Source organism: Meles meles, chromosome X (assembly GCF_922984935.1).
Source record: "Meles meles chromosome X, mMelMel3.1 paternal haplotype, whole genome shotgun sequence".
Lineage (NCBI taxonomy): Eukaryota > Metazoa > Chordata > Mammalia > Carnivora > Mustelidae > Meles > Meles meles.
Genome location: NC_060087.1, coordinates 82,505,928 through 82,530,350, shown reverse-complemented (window position 1 = coordinate 82,530,350; position 24,423 = coordinate 82,505,928). Strand labels below are relative to the sequence as shown.

General features: G+C 39.7%; 1 protein-coding gene across 2 annotated transcripts in view; it reads left to right on the top strand.

Moving 5' to 3' along the window:
• PCDH19 (protocadherin 19) overlaps positions 1–24,423 on the top strand; it is a 136,101-nt gene that overhangs the window by 59,393 nt on the left and 52,285 nt on the right. Inside the window, exons 3-4 of one of the 2 annotated variants that reach the window (XM_045994680.1) lie at positions 7,578–7,636; positions 23,429–23,598. In XM_045994680.1, the coding sequence (XP_045850636.1) occupies positions 7,578–7,636; positions 23,429–23,598 (229 nt within the window). Of the gene's footprint in view, positions 1–7,577; positions 7,637–23,425; positions 23,599–24,423 lie in introns of both variants that reach the window. The other variant, XM_045994679.1, reaches the window with a different exon arrangement.

Here is a 24,423-nt window from a genome sequence, read left to right as displayed (position 1 = left end):
GAATTTTTCTTGCTGTCCTTGTTTTTGTGGCTTGTTCTAGCTGACTCAGTGTTTAACATGGCTGTAGCACTTAACCTGTAGTGTTTGTTTTCTTGGCTCTTTAAGAGGGGAATAACAGTTGGCACCTGCTTGTAAAGTACTTTGATATTTGGGGATGAAAGGCACTCTGTGCCTGCAAAATAGCTTTAATACGTTGTAGTTACATAGTTGGGGATGGTGATTGGTCTCCAGGATTTGTTCTGCTGGCAAATGTGGTTGATAGCTCTTTGCTTCTCAGGGTGAATTTTGTTTATGTGGGATGAGATAGCATGGCTCACATGATTGGATTCTTCTTATTTACTCTTAAGCTATTTTTACTCATACTGAGATCTTGTTGATTTTGCATTTGTGCATAGACTAGGCATCAACTGGTTCCTGAAAGCTTTTAACAAGCAGATACTACTTTATAGTGCACTACACCCCACAGAACACTTAGAAAAAGATCCCAGAGCCTTATTTGGAAGGCTTTGCTCATCTATTTAATGGTATGGTGCTTAGTCTGGTCCTCCAGCAGGCTTTTGCCTCTGAATTGCACAGATGCCTGCAGAAAGCTGCTGTGTTTCTCAAAGAGGTCTTTGTAGTAAAATTGGCAACTGGGTTGCTCTTCTAAAGGTACAACTTTGGCCCAGTCAACAATGAAGGCAGAGAAAAGCACTTTCCCTAGGCTGCCTTTGTCACCTATGGGTCGTGTGACCACATTGATGGGGCTAGTGAAATTTAGGAATGACGATTAAAGGCTACTAAGAGGGGAACTCTTCCAGCTTGACTTGTTGGATGTTAGTTAACCACATGGCCTGTGTTTCCCTGTAGATAGCCCTGTTTTGAAAGCCACTGGAATCCTAGAATTCTCTTTTACCTGTAGAAAAGTAGCTGCCACACTGGCAATCTGTGACTCAGAGGGCTGCAATCTGGCAGAGCCTTATCTCCTTACAGAAGTTTTATCTGCTTTGGTTTGGAAACACTATCTTGTGTCACTGTTGCCATTTCCAGAGATGTGGCAGGACTGATGGATTTAGATGGGCAGAAAGCACCAAAGTGTGTCAGCTTATCCCTGGCAGTTATATCCAGACTACTGGATATAAATATACTACTGTATATTTATAAGGTAATGGTTGGGAGTGAAGACAGAGAACAAATTGTAACTATAGAAGGCAGCGTGGAGAATGGATGCTTTCTGAAGAAACAGGACCACTTGGCCTAATAGAATTGATCATCTGCTTTCATTGTGATAAGTAGCCTCATTACTAACCTCTTTGAGCTCTTCTTTATTCATTCACCAATGCATTTTATGAATACAGGCTAAGGGTCTAGCACTGTGGCAATGAGGACTGAAAAGAGAGCGTCCAGGCCAGCTGGAGGATGAACTGACATACTACACGTGAAATAATCATAGAACATATGGAAATACATAACTACATTGCGCAGTCTGTACACAGTGCTGAGAAAATGCTAAGTAATGTGACATGACCAGTCATGGAGATATATTAAAAATGAAGTACATTAGATATGGGAGAATTAGAAGACTAATATTGGATGACCACTCAACTAAAGATATAATTTAGATTTAAGGTTGAATCCATCAAGAAACCCCCTGTAAAGAGTTCCTGAAACCCTTGGGAAGAGAAGTGCTGTGATGAAAACGGGGGGAGGAAGATTATCCACATAGCATTTTGCAGAATGGGCTGGAGTAAAAAGCAAACAGTTGAGGAAACAGTGGCACAAGGTGAGGAAGGCTGTGGAAATGGAGCTAAAGGAACAGATACATGCACTCAATCGAAAAACTTTAAGAATTTTATAACCCATTTGATAGGAGAGAGAGGTTGCCTTTATTTATGATGTGAGTTTGTATGTGTAAGAACTATAAAGGCCAGATCGTCCTCTGTGAGTCACCTCCTCTCAGTAAGCCATTATGGTGTTATTTAGCTCTTTGAAGTAGCAGTGTGATTCTCCAAGTTGTACTCTAGCAGCCTGTGTATAAGTATATATGTGTATCTGCAGGAGAGTATGTGCCACTCTTTGTGTGTGTAGGGTGTGTGTGTTTGTGTATATGTGTGTGTATGTATTTTTTATTTTTTTATTTTTTTTTGTCTGAATGGCTGATATTTTAACCATCCCTGGTAAGAAGTCCATTAGTTTGTGACCTCTTTGCAGGTGCAGGCTATGTCTTTTTTTTTTCTTTCATCTGCAGGGGTTGGTGCATGTTTATTAAATGGATGAATGAATGAATGAGAGCCTTTTGTTTTAGAGTCCTAGAATTTTTGGAGCTTAAAGGGAACACTGACATCATTTGGGTTATTCTCTTCATTTTATAGATAACTAAATTAAGGCCTGAAGAGGGATAAGGTGATTTATTCAAGGTCATCAGTGAGTCAGTGACAAACATGGGGAAGGAATCCAGGTTATCCCACTATACTATATTGCTCACTGTAGTCAAAATGGATGTTTGTGACTATGCATGAGAGAGAGAGAGAAAGAGAGAAAGGGAGGGATGGAAGAGGGGAAGGAGGGAGGAGAGAGAGAACATGAATGAATGAATGAATGAGTGAATGGGTGAATGAGAATTAGACCTGAGATGTGTGTAGGCAAAATTCCTGGGCACTTACTTGGTTTGTTTTCCAGTTCAGGGTAAATATGAGCTATGGGCTTTCTAGTGATGGCAGCTTTAGGGATGGTGCCTTTTATTCCATCTTCATTAATTCCTGATTCAGCTGCTGCTGTCTGAATGGATGAGTCTTTGAATATACATTCTAGCTGGAGGCATGTTGGCTTTATTTTTATATAGAATTTATGTTTTCATTTTTCTGTTTTGGAGATAGGAAGTAGGAAAAAGCCATTTGTCAATTCATTTCCTAAAAATGTCTTTGTGAAGAGTTGTCATTTGAACATCTAAAACAGAAACTGGTTTTAGAAAAGATTATGGGTCTTTTCATCATTGATCCATAAGTACAATTATGGATCAATGATGAAAAGACCCATAATCTTTAGACATCAGCAGTTAAAAAAAGGACAGGGGTTTTAAAATCACTTTACTGTGCATCCGATTTGTAATTCTAGTTTTCGTTTGTATTGCTAAAATGATTAAGTGTTAAAACTTAAAACAAAATAATTAGCAGATTTCAATTTAGATATTTTTCATTTTGATGGTACTTTTAAAGTATATTTTAAAAGGGCTGTTCATTTTCAAATGAAAACCTTAAGGTTTGAGTATTCTGTGCTTAAATCTCAGTGTCTGCAACCTTTTGTAGCTCTGTGTAGTGACTGGGGATTTGTGCGATGGACAAATATTCTAGTCCTGGGTATCTGCATTTATTGGTTTCTTTCTCCGTAGGGTTGAAGTCTCTCCTGGCGATAAATGTGGTGCTGAGAGAGTCACAGTCACTCTTCCAGAGACTAGGGTAAAATTTAGTGAACTGTAAAAGTAATGCAAAATGGCAATTAAAGTAGGACATTCTGGTACCTTGGGGGCCTGACAAAATGGAAGAATTGGACTTGTGATGTGCCAGACTTATTAACATAGAGACATAATAGCACACCATCTACCCAGAAGTCTTGTTGAAAACCTCACATATCCAGAAGGGATCTCAGAATAGGAAGTAGTAGTCAAAGAAGGCTCCAAAGCAGGTAAAAAAACAAAAAACAAGAACCAAAACATTACACAAAAGTCTCTATATTAAAGATCACTTAATTTCCCTCTTAGAACAACATTTCAGCTCTCTGCCCAGACCTTACCTCTTATTTTCCAGACAACGTGTCTGAGAACACAGTAGAATAGAAAGGTCAAACTTGAAATGGAAGAGGAACTGTTTTTAATATATTGATAGCACTGGGGAAGTAATAATCCCGAGTGTTTGATAGCAAGGTGGTAAAGGACATATGTTAAAAACTAAAGGCAAGAACTCAAAAACCAGAGCACTTTGGGGTCAGTGAGTGTACTGGCAAAGCCTGCGTGGTACAGTGATTTATGTTTAGAAGGGCACTCCTAAGTAACCAATAAACAAGGCAGAATGGCTAGGATTTTAAATCAAAGTTTTGGTCCTTGCAGAGGAAAGCCTTAAGCTATCTGAAAAAAAAAAACCCCAGCTATCCAGAAGTACTTATCCTTCAGGTTTTCAGAGAATCAAGGTGTTATTAAACCTAAGCCAAGTGAGAAAAGTCTATTCTCAATGATTTCCTAGGATAAACACTTCTAATTAAAGAAAGGATTTGGGAGAAATATACTAAATGGTGGGAAAGTGACTCTTATTTTCCATTCCGTTGAGGATGGAAATAAAAGTTTGCTCTAGAACCATTTTTTTAATGTAAAAATTTGTTTTTTCAGAAGCAAATGTTGTTCTTGTCTCTTTACTGTGTTCCTGCGTTAACTTGGCTGTCTCATTAGAGATGGGGACATTTCCTAGTGAAATTAATGTGACATTTAGAGAAAATTTTCCCTCTCAAATGTTTCATGTTATTTGCCATTTAGAATACTTAGAGAGGGGATTGGAATAATGTCAAGCAAATTTTGATTAAATAAGGCTAACCAGGAGCCAATATTTTCGTGCAAAAAAGAAAAGCTCTTTTATTACTTCTTTAAAAAGTGTATTTCTGCCCTGGTTTTTAAGCCTGTATTGAGATGACCTTGACAAATAATCTGACAAAGAGATGCTGTCCTCTAAATAGCTTGGCTTGCATTAGAAAACACAACACACAGAAAACACACAGTCAAAGCCTGTGGTCAGTCCTTTGCACAGGACAGTTCTCTCCTCTGGATGTAAGTGAGAAGTACCTGTGAAGTTTTAAGAAACACCAATGCCTGGGCCTTACACCAGGCCAATTACCTCAGAATCTCCTGAAGTGGGGCCTCGGCAATAGTATTTAAAAAAAAAAACCCAAGTTCCCTAGTTGATCCTAATGTGCATTAGGGTTGAGAACCACTAGCTTAAGGCATGCAAACTATTCATTAAGAAAAGATTATTTCTTGGGGCGCCTGGATGGCTCAGTGGGTTAAAGCCTCTGCCTTCAGCTCAGGTCATGGTCCCAGGGTCCTGGGATCGAGCCCCGCATCGGGCTCTCTGCTTGGCAGGGAGCCTGCTTCCTCCTCTCTCTCTGCCTGCCTCTCTGCCTAGTTGTGATTTCTCTCTGTCAAAGAAATAAAAAATTAAAAAAAAAAAAAGAAAAGATTATTTCTTTCTTCAGGGTGGTCTGAGTCTCATTCTTTGCTTCATCTGAAGTATGGAAAAAATGTAACCTTTCAATGCACAAAAGTTGGGTTTGAGCACATACCTCGAATCAATATGAGCAAGAACAGTTAACATCAATATACACAGACCCATAATAGGCTCTCTATGGCCAATTAGCTCAGTTGTTTGGAATGTAGTATTAATGGGGTCAGAATAGTGTATGCTATCAATTAGAATAATTCTGTTTCATAGGTTGTTTCCATAACTATAATCAAGTTGCCTCACAAAGAGACCTGAGACCGATTACAAAAATAAAAAGACAATGGATGACTCAACAGAGCCCCATCCACTATGGGAAAATTGGTTCTAGAAATCTGCCTCACCACTAGTGCTTCATGTTCTGTAGAAAGCAGGGGATAAGGATTCCCACCATTTCCACCAAGAGTCATGATAAATTCAGTTGAACTTCCCATTTGGATTCATGTTCTTTTTTCCCTATTTTATATAGGAAGAAAATGAGGCATGCCAAAATTAGGTAATTTACCCAAGGCTGTCCAGTGGAACTAGTCATTGAACTCCTGAGTACTTAATCAATTTCCTGTTTTAATTAGATAGCATGATTTTTGGCAGGTGGAGACTTCCATTATTTAAATATATTAAATATATATTGTATCGACTATCATAAAGAGCACACTTACCCAGCACAATTTTTGCCTATTATGTTGGTATAATAAATTAATTCAAGAAATGTTTGTTGTTTGACTGACTGATGGATTACTTCTTCCAGCAATGCTTCCAGCATTGTATTCCCAATGCAGCTTCAAGTTGGCCTCTTCTTCCTGTACTTGTATTTGCAACAATTTCAGCATGCATTTTCTTATGAATGAATTAGAAATGAACTGACCCTTTTGATTTTTTACTCTCCCAATCCATTCCTTCCAACAGAACCAAAAATCACTTGTGGTTTACATTAAGGGGATCTCTAGATAAAAGCAGTGTGAGTGGATATTACAGAGCCCATCTTCAAATGAGGAGCATGTAGTGGGCATGAGCGTGCCTGAGTAAGTACAAGACAATGGTGGGATTTAGTTTTCTTCATAATACTCTCTCCTCTTTTCTCCCACCTACCCACCACTGCCATCCCCACCTCCTCTAGATACTCAGGGTCCCTACGCTGACTGTTAGCTGTTTGGTACTCATGCGGTGGTTGGATTTGCTATCACCTATCCCGTTTTCTTTTCTACCAAACTCTTGAGTTCCTTGAAACCAGTAGCCGCATCTAAGAGCCTCTCACAGTTAATGTCTGACAGGTAGTCACCTGAAAGCAACCTGTTCTTTTGTTAGCTAGATAGCTATTGTGTTTCCTTTTTTAGGCACTTTTAGTTGAAGTGACTTTGGGAGGGCCCCAGGGAATGGTGAGTATGGTGGGGATGTCTGGTAGGCTAGCAGGAGGATGGAGATGTGTTTGGGCATTTTCCAGTATCTACAGTGGTTCAGTGAGAGTAGTACTTTAGTGTTGGGGGTAAGATTCATTTTACCAGGACTTGCAGTTACTTCAACATCAACGTAATTTACCTGCATTACCCCCTTCTAAGGCTGCCCCCTTGGGGTGCTCTTAAACGTTTTCCCGTTTCTTTCATCTGGCAGGTACTCTGCATTTGCTTTTGTAAAGCTGTTTCTCTTGCAGTCCTACTGTAACCAGATTAGGCAGTAGTGTTTTAATGATAGGAGCTGAGACAGGGTTTGCTTGCAGACTTCATGTTTCACATGAAAGGCTTTGGTACCCCCTGTGGACTGCCCTTCACCAGGTTTCAGGCATAATACTTGTTTGCCTTTATATCTGTGATAAAACTAAGGCCTTCCTGCATAACCAGTGCTGAGCAAAATGTCTTAAAACAAAGGAAAGTGCAGAGTTTAAATCCACAGGAGGGGATTACCTTGCCTGCATTTCCATAGCTATGGAATAAATATTTTAACATGTTAATTATCTGCTACTAATAAAAATACCTTTGAACTTCCAGTCAATTTGATGGGCGCTGAATTATATCCACTGGGAATGGGAAGCAATTAGTATCTGTAAAGATTGTGGGTCATGCTGTATCTTCCTCTAAGTGCTTGCATCATCAGTAGCCGTCCATATTCTAGGGGATGTTTGTGTCAATTTCATCTTGGTCTGCAGGTGAGGGCTGCCTCAGCAGAGCCCCCAGGGCTCTAAGGAGGCAGCAGGCATTCCTCAGGCTGTTACCCGACTATGGCCTTGGTTTCTGATTCATTCATTGCTTCTCACCACGCAGAAAAATTCCCCCTAAGTAGGACAGTTTGGCCCTTTTCATGAACTCTCTATGTAACATTTTTAATCTTTTTTTTTTCCTATTGCAGACTGAAAACTATTCCTTTGATTCCAACTACGTGAACAGCCGAGCCCATTTAATTAAAAGGTATGTCGGTTTGCTTGCCTGTTTCTACAACCAAGCTTCATTTAATATAAAAAGCAGACCAGATTAAACCTTTTAAATGATGTCTTTTTTTTTAAGATTTTTAAAAATTTATTTGAGAGAGAGAAAGAGAGAGAGACAGAGAGAGACTCTTAAGCAGACTTCCTGCTGAGCAGGGTGGCTGACTTTGGGGCTGGATCTTATGACCCCGAGACCATGAGTGGAGCCAAAATTAAGGAGTGCTTAACCGGCTGAGCCACCCAGGTGCCCCATGATGCCTTTGTTTTGGGATTTTACAACGAATGCCTATCTGCTTATTGTAAGAGATTTGAAAAATTCAGAAAAACATTTAAAAAAATCACTGATAATTCCACTATGCCAAAATAATCACCAAAATATGGTAATATTTTACCATATTCCTTTACATCAAAAGGCATGCATAAACACAAATTTAAAAAAACTGAGGTCATATTAAAATATGGTTTTATATGATTTTGAAATCTAATATTAGAAAACAGATACTTTCAAAATCATGTTGCTATAAAAATTCTTGTTGCTCTGCACTTAAATGAAGAGAGGCCTTAAAGCAGTTTCTCATGTGGAACTTTCAATGAATTTCAAGATTGCAGTTATTCCATCAACACTGGAATCATCTTAAAGCTATGTTAATGGCAGATTAACTAATTTCTTATCTTTTAAGAGTTTTGTAGATGAGAGAGGAAAAGAATCTTTGCATGAATTCCATATATCTTAAAATATTTGGAAGTGTTTCAAATACAGCATTCAAAATTAAGATATGAGTGATTGGTTGGTCATAACTCAGTTATCCATGGAGCTGCAGAGTACGGAGCTAAAGACTGCCAAGGAAGTTTCCATGTGGTGGGGCACCAAGGTTCAGGGGCCCACTAAGGAGGGAGAGCTAAACAAAATGGAGAATTTATTGTGCTGAAAAACCAGGACTGACTATTCAGTTGATGCCTTTATTAGTGCTTCATGCAGATACCCTCTTGAATGGTCCAGGGGTTATTTGCAGCTAAAATTAAACTCTGAGCGTATTTGTTAAAATAATATAAATAAAAAGGCAAGCAGGGTACGTTAGAGTTACAGTAGAGAAGATGTGAAAATGCTATTATTTTGCCGGCTCTGATCCCATAAATTTATATCGCCAGATGAGTAGGATTTGAAGAATAAACTGGCTTGTTGAACAAACCACTTTAATTAATATTTAATTTAATTCATGATGTGCAGTAACCCCTGAAAGCATGCTAGGTTTATCTATATTGGTCTAGAATTGCTTGTGACCTTAAGTGATGATCGTTAATTATGGTTAATTAAAATGAATAGCCCAGCATCACCTGTCGTAGCACAGTTTGGAATTTTTTCCGAGGATTTAGGAGGACTCCATTTTGAATATTTCCTTAGCTCACAGAATAAACTCAAAGGTAAGGAATTCAAAATTGTCTGACTGATTTGTTTTCATAGGAAAACGGCTCCTCCTTACGTGCACTGATTAGAGTAACTTCGCAGCAGGAATCTGCTTTATTTTCTGCTTTAAGACTTATTCCAAACCTTTTGGGAAGAATTCTGGTAAAAACAGTGACTTGATTTATCCTTTTTTTAAAAAAAATATTTTGTTTATTTATTTGAGAGAGAGAGAGCATGAGAGGGGGTAAGGTCAGAGGGAGATACAGGCTCCCTGCTGAGCGGGGAGTCTGATGTGAGACTTGATCCTGGGACTCCAGGATCATGACCTGAACTGAAGGCAGTCATTTAACCAACTGAGCCACCCAGACAGCCTGACTTGACTTATCTTCACAGGTCCCTTGGGCTAGCTCCAGGTACTTGGGGATCCTATGACCAGGTTAATCTGATAACATGAGCCTTATTTTCATAGCATGGCAGAAATCCTTCTCTGGGGGACCCTTCCTATCTTTGGTCAGCCCCGAATATACAATGCACAGGCAGACTGATGAGATGAAAACTTAATGTTCAAACATTTCATTTTGGGGATCTGTGTATTTCTAGGGCAGCTTTGGGACTCAGGAGAAACCTCTGATTTTGATTAGTTACCTTATATGTTTTTATTTACACACAAAAAGCACAACCTGGATTTAATAAGCTTTTAGTGAAAAAGTCTCCTGATGTTGCCTGAAACCAAAAATAGTGACTTTTTACCAGGGGCCACTTTGATTAAGAGGAAACATCTGAAAGCTCAGGGACACATGCATTTCTGCCAGATTCTGTTTTTGGAACTTTGAGGGCTTTGGAAAACCACAAAGGCCATGGAATTTACGGGATCCATTGAATTTAGACAAAGCACAATACCTGGAAAGATACAGGAAGTCTTGTGTGCTATGCTTTTCTGGGGACTAAGGATTTTAAAATGTAAAATGTGTGGAAAATGTTAAGAGAGAGTGGTAACACCAGGTGATAAAAACCCTGCAAACTGTGTTCAAATAGCTCCTACTGATGTTTGAAAGGGGTTTCACTGTATGTGGTTTCTTGATCCATTTACACACATGGAAAAATTTCCCAGCCAGGAAATTCTGAATCTTGTTATCAGTTTTAACTTTACTATCAAGTACTGTCACTTTTTTTTAAAAGATCTTATTTATTTATCTGAGAGAGAGAGAGAGAGAGAGAGAAGGAGCATAAGCAGGGGGGAATGGCAGAGGGAGAAGTAGATTCCTGGCTAAGCAGGGAGCAGGAAGGGAAGAAGTGGGGCTGGATCTGGGGACCCCAAGTTCATGACCTGAGCAAAAGGCAGATGCTTAACCAACTGAGCCACCAAGGTGCCCTCATGTCCTGTTTATTTGAACCCAATTTCAGGAGAGTTTTTGTTGTTGTTGTTGTTTGTTTTTTAATTTCTTTTCAGCATAACAGTATTCATTGTTTTAGCACCACACCCAACACTCCATGCAGTACGTGCCCTCCCTATTACCCACCACCTGGTTCCCTCAACCTCCCATCCCCCCCGCCCCTTCAAAACCCTCAGGTTGTTTTTCAGAGTCCATAGTCTCTCATGGTTCACCTCCCCTTCCAATTTCCCTCAACTCCCTGCTCCTCTCCATCTCACCATGTCCTCCATGTTCTTTGTTATATGCTCCAAAAATAAGCGAAACCATATGATATTTGACTCTCTCTGCTTGACTTATTTTGCTCAGCATAGTCTCTTCCAGTCCCGTCCATGTTGCTACAAAAGTTGGGTATTCATTCTTTCTGATGGAGGCGTAATACTCCATCGTGTATATGGACCACATCTTCCTTATCCATTCGTCCGTTGAAGGGCATCTTGGTTCTTTCAACAGTTTGGCGACCGTGGCCATTGCTGCTATAAACATTGGGGTACAGATGGCTCTTCTTTTCACTACATCTGTATCTTTGGGGTAAATACCCCGCAGTGCAATTGCAGGGTCATAGGGAAGCTCTATTTTTAATTTCTTGAGGAATCTCCACACTGTTCTCCAGAGTGGCTGCACCAACTTCCATTCCCTCCAACAGTGTAAGAGGGTTCCCCTTTCTCCACATCCTCTCCAACACATGTTGTTTTCTGTCTTGCTAATTTTGGCAATTCTAACTGGTGTCAGGTGGTATCTCAATGTGGTTTTAATTTGAATCTCCCGGATGGCTAGTGATGATGAACATTTTTTCATGTGTCTGATAGCCATTTGTATGTCTTCATTGGAGAAGTGTCTTCATGTCTTTTACCCATTTTTTGACATGATTATCTGTTTAGTGTGTGTTGAGTTTGAGGAGTTCTTTATAGATCCTGGATTTCAACCTTTTGTCTGTACTGTCATTTGCAAATATCTTCTCCCATTCCGTGGGTTGCCTTTTTGTTTTGTTGACTGTTTCCTTTGCTGTGCCGAAGCTTTTGATCTTGATGAAGTCCCAAAAGTTCATTTTCGCTTTTGTTTCCTTTGCCTTTGGAGACATATGTTGAAAGAAGTTGCTGTGGCTGATATCGAAGAGGTTACTGCCTATGTTCTCCTCTAGGATTCTGATGGATTTCTGGCTCACATTGAGGTCTTTTATCCATTTCGAGTCTATCTTTGTGTACGGTGTAAGAGAATGGTTGAGTTTCATTCTTCTACATATAGCTGTCCAATTTTCCCAAGCACCATTTATTGCAGAGACTGTCTTTTTTCCACTGTATATTTTTTCCTGCTTTGTTGAAGATTATTTCACCATAGAGTTGAGGGTCCATATCTGGGCTCTCTACTCTGTTCTGCTGGTCTATGTGTCTGTTTTTATGCCAGTACCATGCTGTCTTGGTGATCCCAGCTTTGTAGTAGAGCTTGAAATCAGGTAACGTGATGACGCCAGTTTTATTTTTGTTTTTCAACATTTCCTTAGCAATTTGGGGTCTCTTCTGATTCCATACAAATTTTAGGATTATTTGCTCCAACTCTTTGAAAAATACCAGTGGAATTTTGATCGGAATGGCATTAAAAGTATAGATTGCTCTAGGCAGTATAGACATTTTAACAATGTTTATTCTTCTGATCCAAGAGCATGGAATGGTCTTCCATCTTTTTGTGTCTTCTTCCATTTCTTTCATGAGTATTCTGTAGTTCCTCGAGTATAGACTCTTTACCTCTTCAGTTAGGTTTATTCCCAGGTATCTTATGGTTCTTGGTGCTATAGTAAATGGAATCTATTCTCTAATTGCCCTTTCTGTATTTTCATTGTTAGTGTATAAGAAAGCCACTGATTTCTGTACATTGACTTTATATCCTGCCACGTTACTGAATTGCTGTATGAGTTCTAGTTGTTCGGGAGTGGAGTCTTTTGGGTTTTCCATATAAAGAATCATGTCATCTGTGAAGAGAGAGACTTTGACTTCTTCATTGCCAATTTGGATACCTTTTATTTCTCTTTGTTGTCTGATTGCTGTTGCTAGGACTTCTAATACTCTGTTGAACAAGAGTGGTGAGAGTGAGCATCCTTGTCGTGTTCCTGATCTCAATGGGAAGGCTTGAGCTTTTTCCCATTGAGGATGATATTTTCTGTGGGTCTTTCATAGATAGATTTTAGGAAGTTCAGGAATGTTCCCTCTATGCATATGCTTTGAAGCGTTTTGATCAGGAACAGATGCTGGATTTTGTCAAATGCTTTTTTTGCATCCATTGAGAGGACCATGTGGTTCTTCTCTCTTCTCTTATTGATTTGTTCTATCACATTGATTGATTTGTGAATGTTGAACCATCCTTGCAACCCAGGGATGAATCCCACCTGGTCATGGCGGATGATCTTTTTTTTTTTTTTTTTTTTTGGCGGATGATCTTTTGAATGTGCTGCTGGATCCTGTTTGCTAGGATCTTGTTCAGAATCTTTGCATCCATATTCATCAGTGATATTGGTCTGAAATTCTCCTTTTTGGTAGGGTCTTTGCCTGGTTTGGGGATCAGGGTACTGCTGGCTTCATAAAAAGAGTCTGGAAGTTTTCCTTCTGCTTCAGTTTTTTGAAACAGCTTCAGGAGAATAGGTGGTATTTCTTCTTTGAAAGTTTGTTAGAATTCCCCAGGGAATCTGTCAGGTCCTGGGCTCTTGTTTTTTGGGACATTTTTGATCACTGCTTCAATCCCGTTACTAGATATCGGTCTATTCAGGTTGTCAATTTCTTCCTGGTTCAATTTTGGGAGTTTGTAGTTTTCCAGGAATGCATCCATTTCATCTAGGTTGCTTAACTTATTGGCATAAAACTGTTGATAATAACTTCTGATGATTGTTTCTACTTCCTTGGTGTTAGTTGTGATCTCTCACTTTTCATTCATAATTTTATTAATTTGAGCTTTCTCTTTTTTCTTTTGGATTAGTGTGGCCAATGGTTTATCAATCTTATTGATTCTTTCAAAAAACCACCTTATAGTTTCACTGATACATTCTACTGTATCTCTAGTTTCTGTCTCATTGATCTCTGCTCTAATCTTGATTATTTCCCTTCTTATGTGTGGAGTTGGTTTAATTTGTTGTTGATTCTCCAGGTCTTTAAGGTGTAAGGACAGCTGGTTTATTCTGGATTTTTCAATTTTTTTGAGGGAGGCTTGGACCGAAGTGTCTTCATTGCCATTGGTTTCCATGAATCGTTTAGTTCTTCTTTGATCGCTTGGTTGATCCAAGCATTCTTAAGCAAGGTGGTCTTTGGCTTCCAGGTGTTTAAGTTCCTTCCAAACTTTTCCTTGTGATTGAGCTCCAATTTGAAAGCACTGTGATCTGAGAATATGCAGGGAATAATTTTCCGTCTTTTGGTATTGGTTGAGTCCTGATTTGTGACCGAGTATGTGGTCTATTTTGGAGAAGGTTCCATGTGCACTTGAGAAGAATGAGTATTCTATTGTTTTAGGGTGGAATGTCCTGTATATATCTATGAGGTCCATCTGGTCAAACGTGTCATTCAATTCTCTTGTTTCTTTATTGATTTTCTGCTTGGATGATCTATTACTGAGAGAGGCATGTTAAGATCTCCTATAATTAATGTATTCATATCAGTATGACTCTTTATCTTGATTAGTAGTTTTCTTATGTAATTGGCTACTCCCATATTGGGGGCATAGATATTTACAATTGTTAGATCATCTTGGTGGATAGTCCCTTTAAGAATGATGTAGTGTCCTTCTGTATCTCTGACTACAGTTTTACTTTAAAATCTAATTTGTCTGATATGAGAATTGCTACCCTGGCCTGCTTTTGAGGCCCTTTAGCACGAAAGTTGCTTCTCCATCCCTTCACTTTCTTCTGGGTATATCCATAGGTTCAAAATGGGTCTCTTGTAGGCAACATATGGATGCGTCCTGTCGTTTTATCCAATCTCCAACCCTTTGTCGTTTTATGGGCGCATTTAGGCCATTCACATTGAGAGTGATTATTGATAGATACGTTTTTATGGATATCGTGTTACCTTTGAAGTCTTTCTGTCTGTAGATTGTCTCTATATTTCTGTTCAATGATATTCTTAGGATTTTTCCTCTTTTATAGAACCCCCCCCTTAATATTTCCTGCAGCCTCAGCGTGGTGGTCCCATACTCTTTTAAGCCTTGCTGGTCTTGGAAACTCTATCTCTCCATCCATTTTGAATGTCAGTCTTGCTGGATAAAGTATTCTTGGCTGCATGTTCTTCTCATTTAATGCCCTGAATATATCTTTCCAGCCCTTTCTCCCTTGCCAGGTTTCTGTGGACAGGTCTGACGTTATTCTGATGGACTTTCCTCTGTATGTAAGGAGCTTCTTTGTCCTAGCAGCTTTCAAGAGGGTCTGCCTACAATTATAATTCTTCATTCTTACTATAAGTTGTCTCGAGTACTTTCGAGAATCTACAATCTTGGGGGGAGACTGTTCTGCCTCTAGTCCATGAATGCTGGTTCCATTCGCGAGATTGGGAAAATTTTCATGGAGAACTTGTTCCACTATATATTCTAGACTTCTTTCTTTCTCCTCCCCTTCAGTGATTCCAATAATTCTGACATTGGAACATTTCATGGCAACATTTATTTCCCTAATTCTGTTTTCGTGGCTTATGAGCTGTTTGTTCCAGGCTTCCTCCTGATCATTTCTATCTGTTTGTCCTCCAGATCACTAACTCTGTCTTCTGTCTCAGTTACCTTAGCTTTTAGAGAACTTAGATTAGAATCGAACTCATTGAGAGCATTGTGAACATCATCCCTGGTGGCTTTCAGTTCTGCCCTAACATTGTGAACATCATCCCTGGTGGCTTTCAGTTCTGCTCTAATCAATTCCGTTTGGTCATTCATGGCTTTGTCCAACCTAGCTATTGCCTGGATAATTGTTATCCTGAGTTCCCTTTCTGACATATTGTCTATGTTATAGCCATTAGCTCTGTTGCAGAAGGCCCATCCTCTGTATTTTTCTTCTGTTGGGCATTCCTCCTCCTAGTCATTTTGGTGAGAGATGTCTGAACGGATGTAGCTGGATGTATTGACCGTGGTGCAGTCAAGATGCACCCTGTTACTCTTCTGAGCAATCACGAGTCCCCACCCAAATGAGAGAAAAAAGAAAAAAAAAGAGACAGAGAGAGGGAAGATAAAAGAGAAGGCTCAGCCCAAATGGGCCCCAAGGTAAGATTTATGAAGTATACAAACTAAAGCAGACAAACAAAATGACTGATAAAAGTATATGACAAGAGAAAAAAAAATATATATATATAAAAACAAAAAAAAGTAGAACCTCATCGAAAAGAACCCCAAGTATAAGATTTATATACTATCAGGACAAACACGATTACACAGAAACACAGGTGGAAGAAAAAGATGGGAGAGTGGTTATAAATTCTCAGTGTGGGTGAGAAATGTTTTTTCTTGATTCTCCTTGGATGTATCTTGATATCTTTGTTAAATGACTCAACTTTCCTAAGATAAAGGGGGATTAAAAATTGGTTTACTTATAGGGGTAGCAGAGATTGGGGAAAGGGGATTTCCTTGAAGTTTAACTCTATATAAATATTAAAAAATAAAAGTAAAAAAGAATTAAACTAACTAAATTATAATTTAAAAAAATTAAAAAATAGAAAAGCCAAAGAAAAACACAGGTATATGTATCAAAAAGTTCAGGTTAAAATGTTATTATGGAATTTGATGTACTGGACATCTCACTGGCATGGTAAATAAGTTAAAAAATTATCTCTATAAAAATAATGAAACAGAATAGTGGGAACGAATTAAAAATAAAAGTTGTATCTATGAAGTAGTGGTGGTTGTTCTCTTGTCGTCTTTTTTTTTTTTTTTTTTTTTCCTGGTTGGTTTTCTGGGGGAGGGGCCTGCCACGTGGGTTTTCAGGAAATGTTCCCTGAGTTAAGTCCTCCTGCCCCCTTCAAGGGGTTGGGCTCTGAGGATTCCATTTTTTTTCAGGCTTTTGTTCTCTGGAGGTTTTTATGTTTGTTCATTTGTTTCTCTCGCCTTGACAGTTTTTGATGGTTTTTGGAGGTTTAGAGGAAAGCAAACTGTACCCCGACCCCTCTCTCAGAGAGAAGCCTCAGTCTGTTCCCCTCTGGGTGTTCCAGAGCACATAAGTTCCCCCTCTGGCAGAGCAGGTTCCGAGTCGCGGTCCCTGGGGACACAGGAACTCCTGCTTGTACCCAAAACCACGACAGCGGTGGCTGTCTGAGCAGCTCCAGACTGCCAGAGAGGTTCCAAGCAGCGATAGCACACTGAGATTTTCCTGCTGGCCTGGGCTGGGAGTGCTTAGTTTTTCCGGGTCCAAAAGCGCCGGGCTGGCGCCTTTGTGCACCTCTCCCAGGGGAGGGTGTGGGGCGCGCGCGTCTCAGGCTCTGATAGCACGGCAACGCGGGCTGGTGAGGCTCCAGCCCCTCAGGGGAGCCAGACCCCACGTGTTCTCAGGCGTGCTGGCGGCTCAGGGACCAAGACCTGGTTTCTCCACCGCACTCTCTCTGGCTCAGCACCAGGGGTGGCTGTCCTGACTTAAGCCCCTGTCCCTAACTGCCCGATTCCCACAATATCCCCCTGCTATCCCTTGCTCTTTTTGAGTGCTTTCAACCAGACTCCAAGTTAATGCTTGTCCCCAGACGCAGGACACTCTCGTATGGGGGTATTACTTTCCAATGGCTCCCTCCCCCTTTTGTTTATCTTCTGATACCAGTCCGACATTCCCATTCTGCTTTACCTGCCCACTGCCCACTTCTGCCCCCGTAGAGATCCAGATGTGTATAATTCTGATCTCAGGCTGATTTCATGGGTGATCGGAGTTCTTTGGTAGGTAATCAGCTCACTTTAGGGTACAGGTTGAAATGGCGCCTCTTCCTTCTTCCCCACCATCTTGCCCTGGTCTCTCAGGATAGTTTTGAGAACTTCTTTTCCTATCCATTTTTTTTCTTTTCCTCTCTTCACTTCCAGCTTATCCACGGATGCTTCTTGGACCCTTCTTTTTGGCATTTTCCAGCAGTTGTTACCTGTCTTGTCCAGAGAGTTTACACCCAGGCTTCTTTTTCTCTCTCTCGGGTAAGCCAACAGAAGGAGAGCAAGGGGGTTTCCCTAAGGACAAATCAAAGTTGAGAAGGATAAAGTGTGGATCTTGAAGGGAAAGGGAAGGTAGATGGCACATCATCTTTGCACCACGGAATCTGGTGTTATATTTCCATATTTTCGTTTGTTTGTTTTCAGAACATCACCTGCAACCTGCAGGTGTACCCAAGGTTTATGTCAGGATTCCAGATTAACAAACCAAGACGGTTCAGAATTTTTTTCTGGATATGCTTCCTTCCTGCTCTGTTTGTTTCCGTGGTATCTTCTCAGAGCAAGGAAAGCTGGAAGTTGCACTTTGCTCCTGCTGCAACACTCTTTCCTCATGCTTGGTTTCTGTGCTGCTGTTTGATATCTACACCTGTGGTGCTTCTGGAGCAATGACAAGCAGGGCATGAGGCTGGAAGACAAAGAAAATAAAGCAGGAAATGAACAAGATAGCATAGCAGTGTGGTAAGGAAAATGAACCTCGACTCCTAAAGCATACAGATTGCTTTCCTTTTCCACTCAGATTATTCTGGGGGTTTTGCCACACCTGGTATCATGCCTTGTCTATAACAAGGGCTGGTACGTGTTTCTTGAATGAATGGATGAACAAAGTTGAAGAAAATCTCAGCATTTTTCCAACGAGAGCGAGCGCTAAAGTTCTCTGTGAACAGTAATTTCTGGGGCTCCTGGGTGGCTCTGGCATTAAGCGTCTGCCTTTGGCTCAGGTCATGACCCCAGGTTCTGGGATCCAGCCCCACACTGGGCTCCCCACTCAGCTGAGAGCCTGCTTCTCTCTCTCCCACTCCCCTTGCTTGTGTACTCTCTCTCACTATCTCTCTCTCTCTGTCAAATAAATAAATAAAATCTTTAAAAAAAAAACCCCAGCAATTTATGACCTTTGATGTGCATAGAATCACCTGGGAAGCTTGTTAAACGCAGTCTAATTTAGCTCCATCCTTAGAGAATCTCCAGTTTTCACGATTGTGATGCAGGGAGGAGATCCAGGAACCACTGAAGAATCATCCTTATATTCTCTAAATATAGTTACAATACTCTTTACTTTTACTTCCTTCTCATTATTACTCTTCGATGGCACTCCTTGGGTATGTGGTATCATCTACTAGGAAATTATGACCTGTTTCCTTTCAGATTATTCTAGCTGTTGGAAAGATTTCCAATATTTTAAAGGATAAATATGGGTCAGAATTTGAATAAGGTTTATTCATGAAGCATTTTGTGAGTAACTCTTGCTCTGGGTGTTTTCAAACAGATCTATCCCTTTGTTGGCTACCGGCATGGTCATAGAAATATTTGCATTTACAATGCTATTGCAAATGGGTACCCCTAATTTATTGTCCCACAAAAGTTGGTTTACAAGTTTTTCATTTCCCAAGAGGTACACAGATAATAAAACAAGTGAAATCAGCATTTTTTTTTATGCCTAGGATAAATTGTTATTTGTTTTGGGTGAGTGGCCATTTACCAGGCTGTTTCACAATTTGCAACATCTTGCTCACTGGGTCTTAAACTTTACCCAAATCCATTCATTAAGTCACTAAATGTCCTTACAAGACTAGAGTAAGTGGTACTTAGTTCATCACATGGACAAACTGATCTTTAAGTCGGTTAACTATTCCAGGGTTTGGAGGAGGGGAGTTTGATCTCTTACTATTTTTTTTTTTTTCAGAGAATACATAGCTATCACTTTTGGAGTCTTTTAAGAAATTTTTACTGAGTTTTTAATTTTAATTCCAGTATAATTAACATACAGTGTTATATTAGTTTCAAGTGTATAATAAAGTGATTCAGCAATACTATACACTACTCAGTGCTCATCTTTAAGTGTACTCTTAATCCCCATCACCTATTTCACGCATCCCCCCCACCTACCTTCTGGTAGCTAACTGTCAGATTGTTCTCTGTAGCTAAGAGTCTTTTTCTTGGATCACCTCTCTCTCCCTCTCTCTCTTTCTTTGTTCTGTTTTTTTTTTTTTTTAAATTCCACATGTGAGTGAAAATTTATGGTGTTCATCTTTCTCTGACTGACCTGTTTTGCTTAGCATTATACTCTCTAGCTCCATCCATGTTGTTGAAGGTGGCAAGATTTCATTCTTTTTGTGGCTGAATAACGTTCCCTCATACATATATCACCTCTTCTTTTTTTCCATTTTATTTTATTTTATTTCTTTTTAGTGTTCTGATATTCATTGTTTATGCACCACACTATACCACCTCTTTTTTATCCATTCAACTACTGATGGATGGTTAGGCTGCTTCCAGAATTTGGCTATAATAAATAATGCTGCAATAAACATAAGGGTACGTATAGCCTTTCAAATTAGTGTTTTTGTATTTGGGGGGGTAAATCGCTGGAATGGGATTACTGGATGGTAGGTTAGTTGTATTTTTAATTTTTTAAGGAAACTCCATATTATTTTCCACAGTGGCTGCACCAGTTTGCATTCCTACCAGCACTGCATGAGGTTTCCTTTTTCTCCACATCCTAAGCAACACTTGTTATTTCCTGTGTTTTTGATTTTAACCAAGAATACCTGACTTTTTACACTCACACTACCAGTTCCAAGTAGCCAATCCATCACTATTTTATCATGTCTCTCATTTCTACCTAAAACACAAAATCTCTGAGATAGTTTGTAATATTCAGATGTATATAAAATGGATGATCAAACTTTAAAAAAGCAGATCTAAACCAATTGGGTGAACATAAATAGTGGTCCTTGACATTCAAATCACAGCAATTAATATTACATTTATTGTGAGGCTTTTGAGAAGCCAAGACAAAATGGTAAGTACACCAGGGTACATAGTTCTCATTTTTTCAATAACGGAAGGATACACATTTGACAGAATTTCTTTTCCTGTTCCTGAAATCTAGGAGCAATTAACATAGTGAACAGTGTCTGACTATAGTTTATGGAAGATAGAGAAACATTATTTAAATACAGATTTCCTGTATCAATTCTAGAAAAACACCACAGACATAATATTTAATTATAACTCAATGAAGACATTACCATATGGTGTAATGATCATATTAAACAATAACCATTTTTTGAGCTTTTGTATTTACCCAGTACTTCATGTGGGGATATCACCGAGTCCTCAGAATGGCCTTGTGAAGAAGGTTTTAGCAAATGCATTTTACAGACAAGAAAACTGAGGCTCAAAGCCATTAGCTATCAGGCCCAAGGTCCAATTGATGAGGTGGCACGGTATGGATTGTCACTTGTCCTAATGACAGCACTCTTTCCACCATAGTCTGGAAATCCAGCATGCTGCAGGAATAGAGTTTTAAAGAACCTAAAGCAGTGGTTTTCAACTGAGGATGATTTGGAAATATATGGAGACCTTTTTGGTTATAACTTCTGGGAGAAGCACTACTAGCATCTAATGGATAGAGGCCGGGGATGCTTCTGTACATTCTACAATGTGCAGGATGGTCTCTGACAACAACAAATTATGCAGCCCAAAATGTCAATAGTGCCAAAGTTGAGAAACCTTGCTGTAAGGGATGGCAAATTGCATTGTCCTTATATTCCTCTTAAACTTATGTCTCAAGCCTATTTTGGCAACTGCTGAAATGCACTCAATTCAGGGTTGACGTCTCTGGCTTAGAGCAACAATTTTGTGTTGTAGATTGAAGAAATTTTCATGTGCTCCAGGTACCAGAAATGCAGGTCAAAAAATTAATTTTGTTTTCAAAGTATACAAACCAGGTAGGTCATTTCCTTTCTTCTGAAATGCAGGAGTCCATGTGGGCAGGACGAAGTACTATTTTTTCTAAAAGACAAACTTTGAATCTGTTCAAGCTCTGGCATTAGTATTTAGAGGACACCACCACATCTGTGCCGTAAAGCTAGAAATGGCTACATGCTCTAAAGCCTGTATTTCCAATTGGTCTTCTTGACCATAAAAGAATTTTAAGATGATTGGCTTTTTAATAGAACTACATGCTGGTGGGTCCACAGGGCTGAGGAGCTGCATGACATAATTTGGAGGAGCTGAGTGAGTTGGCTTATTGAACGATTTTAGTTTTAATACAGGTGATGCTCAGTGATCCTTTCTGAAAATAATTAGCAAACAGGTCAATGCTTTACTCGCTCCTGCTCTTCATTTTCTTATAATTATGGTTTTCCAGTTAGTGCCCTTTTGATCTTTTCTTTTTCATATTCAGAGCAGCAAGCATTCTACAACTAGTTGGTCATATGTTAAAAAATCTGCAGTGATTCCTTTTGACCAATGTGGAGAGTGACAGTGTATCTACTGTGTCCATGGCATAGCTCTTCATCATGTGTACTGAATGTTCTTACCAAAGCCTCAAAGAGCCAGGCCTGTGGATGTACAAGGTTGAGCACATCAAATGAGTTTGCACAATTCTCTCCACAGGTTCCCTTTTCACAGGTATAGTGGGTCCGTTGGGACTTGTCCTAATTCACAAGCATGACACTCTCCGTTGTTGAGACAACACATTTTCTTGAGTCTGTCTTTGCTGCTTCCTCACTGATTGGGGAATGGGTTCACCATTCACTAGGTATTTCAGATTCATAATTTATGGATTATGTTGCACATCTGTTGCATACTGTTGCACATCTGCGGATTCTGTCAGGACATACAAAGTATTAGAAATAGCAGGTGGGGCCTCTATGGATGTACCTTAGGTATTATTCTCTATTTTTTTTTTCAAGGTTCTTGGATTGTATGTTTAGGGCATTTTATGGTGGATTGATTTAATAAATAACCTCCTCAGCTGCAAGTTTTCATATTCTTAGCATAACTACACCCACAGTTTTATTAGAACTCACTGGTTCTCGAGGCTTCTCTTCTCAGCTCCTTCCTCTCCCCATTTTCTTTGAAACTGTCTCTCTGACTTTCTCAGTTAAAACTGACCTGAGTTCTCTGATCCTGATAATCCTTTCTATTTTAATTGCATTACCTCAATTTCTGCCACTTCAACTGCAGGGGATTAGTAGACATCTTTGGAAAAGCAGTATGCATAGTGGTTAAGGGTCCAGGCTCTGGAGCTAGACTGCTTGGGTTCGGTCTTATATCTGTTGCATTTTTATCAGCTGTATGACCTTGGGCGAGTTATGTAACTTCTGTGTGCTTCTGTTCTTCTCATCTGTAAATGGGAATATTTGTGGTACCTTTCTCTTACATAGTTGTGGTGATTAAAAAAGGTTAATTCATGTCAAGCACTTAGAATAGTGTCTTATGTATAGTAATTGCTCAGCAAACATTAGCTATTATTTTACTTTAATTATATAAGAAGAGGGAAAACCTTCTGAAATGGTGATATTCTTTGCAGGTGGTTTTTCAGATTTTACCTTCTTCCACCATGCCTGTAGTAATGTTGAAGATAATGGAATGAAGGTATTAGCTACATCAACATCCAATAGTGGGAACCTCTCTGCAGCATTAAGTTCCATTATCTTTATTTTTTAAAGATTTATTTATTTACTTACTTACTTGAGAGAGAGGCAGAGGAAGAGGGAGAGAGAGAATCCCAAGCAAATTCCCCACTGAGCACAGAGGCTGATGTGATGCAGGGCTCGATTTCACAACCCATAAGATCATGACCTGAGCCAAAAATCACAAGTTGGACAGTCAACCAACTGAACCACCCAGATGTCCCAAGTTCCATTGTCTCTAAACAGAAATTCCTCTTTTTTCTACTCTTTTGGGCAATCTAGTCACTGTTGGCCTTACCAGAGAGCTGACATCATCCTGGCTCTGAAAGATTTTAAAAATTAGATGATCACAGTTGTTAATTTTCATTCTTTCTTCAACCCAGCAGCTCTACCTTCAAGGACTTAGAGGGCAACAGCTTGAAGGATAGTGGTCATGAAGAGAGCGACCAGACTGACAGTGAGCATGATGTCCAGCGGAGCCTGTATTGTGATACTGCTGTCAATGACGTGCTGAACACCAGCGTGACCTCCATGGGATCTCAGATGCCTGACCATGGTAAGGGCTTGTTGGATGTAAGTCGCACCCATAGATCACAGAGAACCCAGAATGTTTGTAGGTACACTGTATTATTTTACTGTAATGAGTGTGTTGTCAAGGTAGGCACTGTGCTCATGCCTGAAGAGCATCTACAGAGTTGTGAGATGTCCTGACACCAGACCAGATTCTTCTTTATCCTCCCTGAGTGGATCCCCTAGGTTTGTATAATGTTCAGGCATTTTAAAAGCTGACTACATATACATATTGCATACATTCTCTTCAATAATAACTGCACTAAGCACCTAGAAAATGAGCAGATGCCTTCTCACCGGGAGTAAATGCCTCTTTCTGCTTTAGTACATGAAATTTAACTGATCAGTCGAGTTGCACAGAACATAGCACTAATGAGACCAAAGGGGTGGGTTTTATTTCCGTATTAGGCTGGTTAACTTTACTCAGAGAGAGACTCTTTTCTCTGACCACAGATTGTATGCCCTTTACTGAAGAGAGAAAGTACCAAACTTCCAGTTTTGTCTGTGGGGCTGCTATGCCAAATCCCTCTAGCTTCCATACACATGCCTGCCATTGATCATAGGAGAGATCAGTGTAAGAAAACATGGCTGACTCCAAGCAACATTCTGGGCATATGAAAAACACCTCAAAGCAAAGCTCAGAACTGGCTTCTCATATATGAAGATGAGTCTATTTTTGTGAATGCAGCCACACATGCTTTAGCAAGAGGAGCTTTTTAAAACCATGCTGGGCATAAACCAGGGTATAAAAACATTAGCAGAGTTCTGCTAAGGCAGAGTGTTCAGATGGACTTGGGCACAAATGTCATTT